The sequence below is a fragment of the Otolemur garnettii genome, unplaced genomic scaffold, assembly GCF_000181295.1.
Source record: "Otolemur garnettii isolate 467f Iridium unplaced genomic scaffold, OtoGar3 scaffold00079, whole genome shotgun sequence".
Taxonomy (NCBI): Eukaryota; Metazoa; Chordata; class Mammalia; order Primates; family Galagidae; genus Otolemur; species Otolemur garnettii.
This window is the reverse complement of record NW_003852474.1, coordinates 8,152,213-8,164,624: the sequence shown is the minus strand read 5'-3', so window position 1 is coordinate 8,164,624 and position 12,412 is coordinate 8,152,213. Positions and strand designations below refer to the sequence as shown.

At 39.9% G+C, this 12,412-nt stretch overlaps 1 protein-coding gene across 2 annotated transcripts in view; it reads left to right on the top strand.

The window, feature by feature from the left end:
- Nucleotides 1-131: 131 nt before the first annotated feature.
- EIF5B (eukaryotic translation initiation factor 5B) overlaps nucleotides 132-12,412 on the top strand; it is an 81,768-nt gene continuing 69,487 nt past the window's right edge. For both annotated transcript variants that reach the window (XM_012807940.2, XM_003794337.3), the window contains exon 1: nucleotides 132-368. In XM_012807940.2, coding sequence (XP_012663394.1) covers nucleotides 334-368 — 35 coding nt within the window. In that variant the 5' untranslated portion in view covers nucleotides 132-333. The remainder of the gene's footprint in view (nucleotides 369-12,412) is intronic.

Below are 12,412 nucleotides of genomic sequence, written 5' to 3'. Positions count from 1 at the left end.
GTGGTAGTGGGAGCGCGGCGGTCGCTTGTGGGCAGGGGGCGCTAGGGCTCCTGCCTGGCCAGTGGGAGCCACTGGAGACGCTCTACCCGAAGCGCAGCTCTCGATGAGCCGCGCCCTGCGTCCCCACGCCGAGGCGGTGGGGCGATGCGCTTGCGCACTGATCGTTCACACCATATGTGCCCTGTCCCAGTGCGCGGGTCTGTGGAGAGCCGGGTGCGAGCGGCGGCAGCGCGGTGGGAACGGTGCCGAGCGGAGCCCGAAGTCGGCCGGGAGACGGTGGGTCTGTGAGAGACCGAATAGAGGCTCTGGGGCCACGAGCGCCTCTGACAAGCCATGGGGAAGAAACAGAAAAACAAGAGCGAAGACAGGTAGCCACTGGTTGGTTCTGTGCGGCGGCGGCCGCTGCGGCTCATGGGGTGCGCGGGGCGCGGGGTTGGTCTGTGGTCGAGGCTTTCGAGGAGTCTCGCGGGGCGTCAGGCCCGGGCCCAGAATGGGCAGTGCGGATTCAAGACCCCAGGGCCGGGCGGGCGGGCACGAAGGGCCTCAGCGCCTGGCGGGTCCTCGCAGCCGAGGTTCAGTCAGTCACACCCCTACCCCTTCCCCGGCCTGACGAGGGGCAGTGGTTTGGGGACTCCCAGCCGTACGGGGCGGGCTCCAGGCAGCTCCGCTGGGACAGGGGCGGACCGGCCAGCGTGGCCCAGGGAGGTGTTTTTTTTTTTTTTTTTCCGCGCTGTTATTGGCGAGGGTCGGGAAGTTCTTTTAAATGCCTTTTGTACCTGTGAACACTTGGAAGAGAAAGCGGTCTGAATCTGACGTCTGCGCCGTCGGGCGTTTCTACTCGGAGCCGCTCAGGCACGCTGGTAGTTCAGGGAAGCTGTTTGGCAGCTCACTCTCAGTTAATCAAATTGGGATACACTTGTCATTAATTTAAGGGCTTGTTATCTAGACGCCGTACTTTTCGATTTCCTTCTTCCGGCCTTTTGGTCATCTCTGTACTCTCTAGCCCTGCCCTAGGAAGGGAGGAGGAGGAGATGAAACAAACCGACCAAGGTTGATCCTTTCGAGCCGTTTAAAAAGCTTTTCTGGGGAGGGACTGTAAGGGTGTATGTGGATTAACTTAACCCAGAGATCTTTGGAACATTTCTCAGTGTCACATTCGATCGAGTTCTTTTATCCTTTTCATTGAGAGTTTACTTTCCGCGAGCGAACACCATCTGTTACTTTTCTACCTTGGGGCTTAGCTACCCAAGACATTTAGTTTTAAATACTAAGTGGTGAGTAAGATACACTAAATAGACGACAACTAGTGCTTGTTCATTAGTTTGATTCAAAACAGATAATGTGGTCTTGGAGTTAAAATTACTGGTTGTAAATTGAAATTATGGATTGCTTCCTCACCTCGCACTTAAATTAAAAACAAGGATAGTCTTGTATTTCAGTTTTAGGTTTATTGGAGGAAGTTAATTGGTTTAGAGAGTAGAATATATTGTTAATGAAACCAGATGATTACGAAAAAAGAGCAGAATTACGAATGCAGTGGTAGACCCCAAATTTCTGCACTTTTGACAGGATTTTCGATGCTTTGGTTACTTCCTCCCTTGAGAGAGATTTTCAGTCATTACGAAAAATAGAGAAATTAGTATAGTAAAACTTAATGTATCAACATTCATTGTTGGCACACCATCAATTCTGTTTCATCTGCCTGCTAGATAATTTAAAGCAGATTTCAGTAGCCTTCTGTCTGTAGATCCATCAGGTATATCTGAAAGGGTAAATACTTAAAACCCACAGAACGAAAAATAAAACACAGCCACGGGGTTGTCATCAAGTCTAAAAAATACTAACAATGATTTCTTAGATTTTTATCAGATACTCAGTTTTCTAATTTCTCCGATTCTTATTAAAACAAAAAAATTTCAATTTGTTTGGCTCAGGATTACACAAATCTCTTCTCTAAATTAAGAAAAGTAACAACCTAGACATTTCTTTTTCCAGTTTTTACTTTCCATGTTCTTTCACGATGTAAGAAAACCACCGGGAGGGGAGATATTTACTCTTGTCTTAGAGAAAAGCGATTTCTATTAATGATTTGTAGAGATTTTCACGGAAAGTGTAAAGATTGGTTTGGTGGTATAAAAGGAATGCAACTGCCCCCCCCCCCACCAGTCTTTATTTTTGGTTCATGTTGAAGGGTACAAGTAATTTTGAAGCAAATGTTTTCTCATATATCACTATGAAGTTTATATATGCTTTATGAATTCTTTTTCATGAATACCTTTCAAATTATATCTAAGAAATCCTTAGGTGAAGGGGGTGAGTTCCTTTGACTACAACTGTATGACTTTTTTTGTTTTGGTATTCCACACAGGAAATTGAGAGGTGAAGGGAGGGAAGTTCCACTGCTTTGTGAGTTTGCTTTTTCTCTTTGTTTGTTTGTGACGGAGACTTACTCTATTGCTCAGACTAGAGTGCTATGGCATCAGCCTAGGTCACAGAAACCTCAATCTCCTGGACTGGAGCAATCCTCCTGTCTTAGCCTCCTGAGTAGCTGGGAGTACAGGTTCCGGCCACAATTCCTGGCTCATTTTTTTGATTTTTAATTTTTAATAAAGACTGGTCTCTCTCTTGCTCAGGTTGGTCTTAAACTCCGGAGCTCAAAGGATCTGCCTGCCTTGGCCTCCCAGAATGCTAGGATTGATTACAGTCGCTGACCATAGTGGCCTCCCTTTGTATATTTAAATGTTATTTTTCTAAAGGATATTTTGAATATTTATAAAAGAACAAAAGCATAGACTGTAAAGAAAGGAAGGAGAAAATCCTGTTTAAGGGTTTATATTCTTATAATGGAATTTTCTTGTGGAAAATGAGATGTATTTGGTTTTATTCTCTTGCGTGAGATTCCTACTTTAAAAGTTTTACTGTCATTCCACATACCTTCCCCTCCCAGACCCTTCTAAGCCAAGCATGTTTCTGGCTGGCTAGAACTGGGTAGCATGGAGCCTTGGAACCTCTTTTCAGTTCATAGAAAGAGCATAAAATACTTGACTATTCTTAATCTAGCATATGTTTTATTTTATCAGTGACTGAGATATTTTTAAACTTATTTTTATTTATTTATTTTTTTTGAGGCAGTTTCTTTTTTTTTTCTTTTTGCATATACCGGCCACCCCTGGTATATGGGGCTTGCACCCTACTCTTGAGCCACAGGCGCCATCCTGAGACAGTCTTATACTTGTTGCCCTGGGTAGAATGAATGCCCTGGCATTGTATCTCACAGCAACCTCAAACTCTTGGGCTCAAGAGATCCTCTTGCTTCACCTTCCTACTAGCAGGGACTATAAGGTGCCTTTCACAACACCCAGCTAGTTTTTCTATTTTTAGTAGAGATGGGGGTCTTGCTCTTGCTCAGGCTGGTCTTGAACTCTTGAGCTCAGACTATCCACCCACCTGGCCCCCAAGAATGCTAGGATCATAGGCTTGAGCCACAATGCCCAGCCTTTTTGTCAGTATTTTTAGAATTCTAGAACTTTGTTTAAAGAACAAATTCTAGAATTCTGTTCCACTTTGTGTACTTCTAACAAGGAGAGTTTGATAAGGCGTTAAGCAAGTTTTTCTGCCTTTTTTTCAGTTTACTGCGAGATCAAGTATGGGATTCAGTATCTACAGATCAAACCAAATATAGTTAGTATTTCCATTTCTCCCTGTAACCTTCCCAGTTGTCAGTTTATATAATTAGACCTTATGGAATCCACAAAATAGTGGATGCACTCTAAATGATGTGGGCAAGAGAAAAAGGATCTAGAAAGATTTTTGCCATTAGTCTCCAGTTCTTCATTTTGTTGCTTTTAAGGATCTCTTTAAAGGTGATAACTAAGTGTGGTAGTTAGTTTTTTCAAGTTATAAGGAATCTAGTAGGTTATCTTAATTGATGGGATTACTGCAAGCCTTCCCCTGCCAGCTCCCCAAACCCCACACACCCAGCCCCATTTAGAGGGAAGGAAGATAATTATTTCACTTATCCCACAGTCAGTTGTGATAGAGGTAAGGATGTCATTCAGAAGCTAGAAGGTCTTTCAGGATTCACTACACTTCTAGGTGGCTTTAACATCAGATCATTTCTTGTTGTGGCCTCCCTACATTTGTGGTGAACTAGTATAGAGACTCTACTATTCTTTGCTCTTACCTACAGATGACATTCCTGTGATTAATGGCCACTGACCTCCTTTCTTGGGAGTTCTGGCTATCTGTGAGACAGCTGCCTAACCTTTAGGTGATTGCCTTAGTTTCAGGCATTCATCCTATTTAGTCAGGTAGCAAGGTCTGTGATAGAGAACATGGTGATCTGCTTAAAGAATCTGTCCAGAAGAATCTGTGAGTAGAGCAGGCACACCGGGGCTTCCCAGAAAGGGAACAATATAAAATGTAAATAGTTCAGGTTCAGTAAAGGAATTCATTTCTTCCTTGTACATACAATATTTGAATTAATAAAACTCTTATCTGCATTAAAAAAATGAATAATCTGAGAGTTCTTTTAATTTAACTTTATTCTTAACACTGACACTTTAGGAAGTTGGTAGGGGAAGAAGTTTGCTGTAAATGAATAAGAAAGCAGATTTTGTTAGTAACCTCTAGCCAGCCAAGCTGAGGATTTCTGTGGGGATCTGTTTCAGCTATTTTTAATGTTACTTACTCATTAGTTGTGCTTGTTTTTGTTTTTGTGTTGTTTTATTTGTCTTGAAGTTCATCTATAAAGTGGCTAAAGCATTATTTTGCCGAGGAACTGTGTGCTAGTAGTTAGGTTATAATAGCAATTCTCAAACTTGGGTCCCAGGACTCTGTTACGCTCTTAAATTACTAAGGAATGCAAAAGGTTTTTGTTTATTTGGTTTATCTTTATTAAATACAATTATAACAAATTAAAACTGAAAAGTTCTTAAAATATTTCATTTAAAAATAAAGCTGAAGTGGGGGTGACAAGGGAGGAAGGAGAGGAGAGGACCGAGGGATTTATATGCTATCTAATGGGCACAATATAAGGGTATATGGCACACCTGGGTTCGGGACATAACTACAACAGGGACTTTACCTAACAAATGCAAACACCGTAACCTAATTGTTTGTATTCTCATATTAATCTAAAAGAAAAAAGATTAAAAAACTAATACAAATGATGTTAAATAGCCATATTTCCAAAAAATAGAAAAGTAAACGTGTTTTGCAAACCTCTTTACTGTCTGATTTAATAGAAGGTAGCTAGATTCTCACATCTGCTTATGCATTTGATGTGTAGAAGTCACACATGATGTCGCCTCTGAAAGACTACACTATGCTTTTGTGTAAAAATGAGAAAAAGGCTAATAGAACTTCCTGGTAATATTTTGAAGACAGTTTTGACTACCTAAATTAGTTTAGACACCTTAAAGAGGTCTTGCGGAGGACTAACTTGGAAACTGCTGGTTTAGGGATTCCTAACCTAGATTTAGGCATTTGTGAGATATTTGCAAAGCTGTTTGACCATCATTAATGTTTGTCTTACAGGTACTTGAAAATCACTTTAAGGACAACTTACAACATCTGTGAACATGTTAACCCTCTTAATATTTTAACAAATTATGATTTTCTTTAAAATGCAATACTTGTCATGGGAAAGAACCTGACATTGATTTTCATTGGGACTCCATTAAGTTTTAAGATTATTGGTGACACTTGGCATCTTTATGGTGTTAATTCATCACATTCAAGGTACTGAGTGTCTTTGTAAGAACTTAAATGGCAGATATTGTACTAGGTACTGGAAATATGTTTATGAGCAAATAATATGATTTGTGTTCTCTACTTATTTGGTTAATTGTATATAAGTAAATTTTCATTTTCTTCATTTGAGTCTTCAGGATATTTTTTGTTTGGCTTCCTCTCTTCTTGTTTCAGTTGTCGTTAGTCAAATCAGTCAATCAATCCTTCCCTCCTTCCTTCTGTCCTTTTTTTGTAAATAGTAAATCTTTTTTTCAAAGGTGGTTATCATATATCTGACCAACTTGGTTTTTTTGTTTGTTTGGTTTTGAGGCAGAGTCTCTGTTGCCCAGGCTAGAGTGCTGTGGTGTCAGCCTAGCTGACGGCATCCTTAAACTCCTGGACTCAAGCAATTCTCCTGCCTCAGCATCTCAAGTAGTTAGGACTATAGTTGCCTGCCACAATACCTGGCTAATTTTGTGTGTTTTTAGGAGAGATGGAGTCTTACCCTTTCTCAGGCTGGTTTTTAATTCTTGACCTCAAGCAGTCTTCCCGACTGACCCAAAAATATCTCTTATACTGAGATATACAATACTTTTTTTTTCTGAGACAGAGCCTCAAGCTGTCGCCCTGGCTAGAGCACTATGGTATCACAGCTCACAGCAACCTCCAACTCTTGGGCTCAAGCGATTTTCCTGTCTCCGCCTCCCACAGTGCTAGGATTACAGGCATGAGCCACTGCACCTGGCCCTAGTTCTCTTGTATTTTGTTGAGGATTTCATATTTTTAGTTTTAACTTCTCTATATACCTCTTGATTTAGTTCTGTCATTTGGTAAACAGCATAAAGTTGGATTTTTAAAAAAATAGTTTATATCTTTAGAATTTAAAGTACTCTAAAGTATATCTTTAGAGTTTAAAGTAAATATACATTACTTGTGATTATTGATATATTTGAACTTAGTTTCTGCCATCCTATCTAGTTTTTTATCTGTGTAACTTTTATGGCGCCATGCTTTATTTTTCTTGCATTTTTTTCTTATTTTCTTTTCCCTTTCTTTTTCCTTTTATTTCTTCACCTTGCATATACAAAGCCAACATCTAATGCCTGTAAAAACAGTACAAGGACTGTGGTGTTAGTGTCCAGCATTTTAATTGCACTTTATAATCTTCCACTCTAGTTGAGCAACCTGTTATTTAAGGTTAGGTGTCACTATTCCAAAAGGCATTACTTGTCAGGAATGAACTTAGAAAAAATAGGCACGTACTTGGTTGATTTTCTGTTCTCTTAGCAATTTAATTTACTGTAATGTCAAAATTATGAAAAGTGATCTCCTCTTTTAGACTTGTTAATAGCTAACAAAAGTCTTAAGGAGATAAGACTTTGGTAAACCACCTTCCCATAATTTAAAAATTATGAGTCAAGGTAGTGGGTGCCTGATTCAGTCTAAACTCATAATTTTTCTTAGAATTTCAAATACAGGAATACAAAGAAAATAGATTTATGAACTCCCAAATACTCATCACCTAGATTTAATCATTACTAATCTTTGACCCCATTTTTGCTGTGTATTTTATAGATATCATGACATTTCTCTCTAAGTCTTATCCCACCATGTCCTTATCCCACCTAACATAATTAAAATCTAATATCTAGTCTGTATTTCAGATTTCCACTTTTAACTCCAAAACAGCTTTTCACAATTGTTTGTTCCAGTGGTTCTTAGCCTTCCTAATGCTGCCATGTATTTTCATTGTTACAAAGGGGTTGTGACCCGCAGGTTGAGAACCGCTGGCTTAAACCAAATTGCATGCAAGGTTCACACTACATTTCATTGTGGTGTGGCTTACAATTTGTAAAAATCACACTTTTACTATAGGTTTCTGGTTAAAGATACTGCTCTTATTTTTTCCCTGTGTCTCTCTTTGTAAATCTTTCATTTATGCTTTCTGAATTTACTGAGTTCTCAGGCTTGGTTATCTTAGCAATTGGTAATTATAATGGAGGGGGATTACTATAGTCTTGTAAGTGGCAGCTGCTTTCTGTGCTATATTTTAACTTAAGGACAAATAATCATTTTGTAAGCCTACAAATGTATCAATTCTCAATAAGGAATGAAGTATTAAATATTAAATGTCTCCTATTTTGATAGAGTATGTAAAAATTCTAATTTTACATAAATCTAAAGTTAACCATACTGTGGCATTGAGTACATCCACAGTGTTGTACAAGCACTTCCATCTAATCCCAAAACATTCACTCCCAAGTATCTTGTAGCCCTTAAGTAGTTATTCCCCATTTCTCTCTGCCCTGAGCCCTGGAAGCCACTAATCTACTTCATTAGATTTGCCTATTCTGGATACTTTATATACATGGGATCCATATTATATATGACCTTTTGTATCTGAATTCTTTCACTTAGCATAATGTTTTTGAGGGTCATCCTAGGAGTGGAATTGGTGGGTCATATGATAATTTTATGTTTTTAATTTTTTTTTTTTAAGATAGTCTCACTCTGTTGCCATAGGTTGAGTGCCATGACATCATCATAGCTCACAGTAACCTCAAACTTTTGGGCTCAAGCAGTCCCCATGCCTCAACTTCCCAAGTACCTGGGACTACAGGCGCCCACCACAATGTTCTGCTAATTTTTCTATTTTAGTACAGATGGGGTCTCCCTCTTGCTCAGGGACTACTGAACTCAAGCTGTCTGCCCACGTTGGCCTCCCAGAGTGCTAGGATTATAGGTGTGAGCCACAGCACCCCCCCCATGTTTAACTTTTTGAGGAACTGCCAAATTCTTCTCTACTGCAGCTATACCACACTACATTCCCACCAGCAATATACAAGGGTTCTGATTTCTTCACATCCTTCATAACACTTTTGTTTCTATTCTTTTTTTTTTTTTTAATAGTCACCCTAGTAGTTGTAAGGTGGTGTCTCATTGTGGTTTTGTTTGGCATTTCTCTAGTTGCTAGTGATACTGAACATCTCTTGACTGACCATATTACCCATATCTTCCTTGGACAAATGTCTGTGCAAGTATTTTGCCCAGGTTTTTTTTTTTTTTTTTTTATTTTGCGTCTCACTATGTCACCCTCAGTAGAGTTCTGTGGCATCACAGCTCACAGCAACCTCAAACTCTTGGGCTTAAGGATTCTTTTGCCTCAGTCTTACAAGTAGCTGGGATCACAGGCGCCCGCCTCAGTGCCTGGCTGGTTTTTTTTTTTTTTTGCAGTTTTTGGCAGGGGCTGGGTTTGAACCCACCAACTCTAGTATATGGGGCCAGCACCCTCCTCCTTTGAGCCACAGGCATTGCTCCCAGCTATTTTTTTTTGTTGCACTTGTCATTGTTGTTTAGCTGGCCTGGACTGTGTTCAGAACCACCAGATTGGGTGTGTGTGACTGGCACCCTACCCACTGAGCTATGGGCACCGCCTTTTGCCCAGTTTTTAATTGGCTTATCTTTTTGTTGTTGGATTATAAGAAGTCTTGAGATGTTGCCTGAGCCATATAGCCCCTTATCAGGTATATGACTTGCAGATATTTTTTCCCATTCTGTAGGTTGTTTTTCACTGTTTTGGTAATCTTTTTCACAAGTTTTAAATTTTGATGAACTCTGGTTTGTCTAATTTTTCTTTTCTTTCTTTCTTTTTTTTTTTTGAGACAGAGCCTCAAACTATCCCCCTAGGTAGAGTGCTGTGGCATCACAACTCACAGCAGCGTCCAACTCCTGGGCTCAAGTGAGTCTCCTGTCTCTGCCTCCCAAGCAGCTGGGACCACAGGCGCCTGCCACAATGCCCGGCTATTTTTTGGTTGCAGCTGTCATTGTTGTTTGGCGGGCCAGGCTGCATTTGAACCCGCCACCTTAGGTATATGTGGCTGGCGCCTTAGCCACTTGAGCCACAGGTGCCGAGCCTAATTTTTCTTTTGTTGCTTATGCTTCTGATGTTTTATCTAAGAATCATTTGTCAAATCCAAGGTTATGTAGATTTATCTGTATGCTTTCTTCTTAAGAGTTTTATTGTTTTAACTCTCACATTTTAGGTCATTGGTCCATTTGGAGTTTATTTTTGTATATGGTGTAATATAGCAATCTATCTGCATATTTTTTTTGTATGTGGATATCTAGTTGTCCTAATGCCGTTTGTTGAAGAGATTGTTTTATTCCATACTGAATGTTTTTGGCACCCTTGTCAAATCAATAGATGATAGATTTCAGTTTTATTCCTTTGTATGTTGGTACCACAGTTTTGATTATTGTAGTGTGAGTTTTCTTAAGTGAAAAATTTCAAACACATAAGTAAAATAGTCTAATGAGCAAACATGTGTTCATCACTCTGCTTTAAATATTATCGATTCATAGATGACCTTTTTTCACCTATATTTTGTCCCCTCCCTTCTTTTCTTCATTATCTTAGTAAAACCTCAGACCTTCATAAATATTTCAGGGAACTATATGATCAAGTATAAGAAACATTTACAACTTAAATATAAATTTAAAAAATGATGGGTTGAAGTTATGCATTTTCATTCATTTGGAGAATTAATATAGTAGGATGCTGCTATGTTGTTAGATAAATGTCATTGTACTTTTTCTCTCAGTTTTAAACTGGTGTTTGAATTTATTGCTTCAGAAAATTTTGATTCGGAAGTTTTACTATGATCAAAAAAGTATAGAAATCATTACAGTGGCGGACATGGTTTTTATTAAACTGCTGTGTTTAAACTAGTGAGCTTTCTTATTGTATTAAAGTTGTGGATGCCATTCCGGGTACCATTTTTGTTTGCTTCTTTATTTATTTAGAGACAGAGCCTCAAGCTTTCACCCTGGGTTGAGTGCCGTGGCATCACACTCGCAGCAACCTCCAACTCTTGGGCTTAAGTGATTCTGTTGCTTCAGCCTCCCAAGTAGCTGGGACTATAGGCACCTGCTATAACACCCAGCTGTTTTTTGGTTGTAGTTGTCATTGTTGTTTGGCAGGCCTGGGCTGGATTCGAACCCGCTAGCTCTGGTGTATTTGGCTGATGCCTTAACCCCTTGAGCTGCAGGCACCAAGCCGATTTTTGTTTATTTAATAGTGTCTATTTGGGGGCGGCACCTGTAGCTTAGTGAATAGGGTGCCAGCCCCAGCTAAACTGCAACAAAAAAATAGCTGGGCATTGTGGCAGGCGCCTATAGTCCCAGCTACTCGGGAGGCTGAGGCAAAAGAATCTCCTAAGCCCAAGAGCTGGAGGTTTTTGTGAGCTGTGATGCCACAGCACTCCACCGAGGGCAACAAAGTGAGACTCTATATCTAAAAAAAAAAAAAAAAATAGTGCCCATTAGGAATGTCTAACATAGCCTGCTGGTTGCTAGTTTGTAGAAGATACAAAGGTGAATTGGGCATACTGAATGGAGTTTTCTGTTCTTAGAGGACCCTACACTTTAATGTAGCAAATAGTCACAGAGTGAGGAGCTGATGGGAAAATATGTGGAGTTTAGGTTAAATACAGAAGTACCACCTTTGAGATTTCAAATTTGCCTCATAAAGTGTATTTGACTTTGAAATCCCTTTCTAATTAAATTTGACATGAGAAGAACATGACAGATTGGAAGAAACAGGAATATGCTGTGGTTTTTATGTCTCTTAGAGTTTTAAGGGGCAATAATAAAGAATATTCAAGATCTTCACTTATTGTTAACTCTGTACACAGGTGCAGCCATACTATTCTAATAATGTTGGTGTTCATTGGTGGTGTTCAGCAAGTTGAACACCACCATCCCCTCTCTCTTCAAAGTAGTTGTTTGCATCAAAAGTTGTTGTTTTTTGTTTTTATTTTGTAGAAACAGAGTCTCACTTTATTGCCGTCAGTAGAGTGCCGTGTAGTCACACTGCTCACCTTCTTGGCTTAGGTGATTCTCTTGCCTCAGCCTCCCAAGTAACTGGGACTACAGGTGCCTGCCACAACACCTAGCTGTTTTTTTGTTGTTGTTGCAGTTTGGCTGGGGCCAGGTTTGAACCTGCCATCCTCTGTATATGGGGCCGGCACCCTACCTGCTGAGTGATAGGCGTCGCCTGTGCATCAAAAGTTCTATTTGCTTTTATTTGGCTATAATTCTTTTTTTATTTTTTTAATTATTGTTGTGGATTCATGAAGGGTACAAGAAACCAGATTACGCTGATTGTATTTGTTAGGTAAAGACCCTCTTACAATCATGTCTTGCCCCCAAAAGGTGTGGCACGCACCAACACCCCACCCCCTCGCTCCTTCCCTCTCTCTGTTCTTCCTTTCCCCACCCCTCCCTCCTTCTTTCTCTCCCTCCTCTCCCTTTCCCCCACTCCCACCATGTCATTAATTGTACTCATATCAAAATTGAGTACATAGGATTCATGTTTCTCCATTCTTGTGATGCTTTACTAAGAATAATGTGTTCCACTTCCATCTAGGTTAATACTAAGGCTGTAAAGTCTCCATTTTTTTTAATGGCTGAATAGTATTCCATAGTGTACATATACTACAGCTTGTTAATCCATTCCTGGGTTGGTGGGCATTTAGGCTGTTTCCACGTTTTGGCAATTGTAAATTGAGCTGCAATAAACAGTCTTGTGCAAGTGTCCTATGATAAAAGGATTTTTTTTTTTCTGGGTAGATGCCCAGTGATGGGATTTCAGGATGAAATGGGAGGTCTAGGTTGAGTT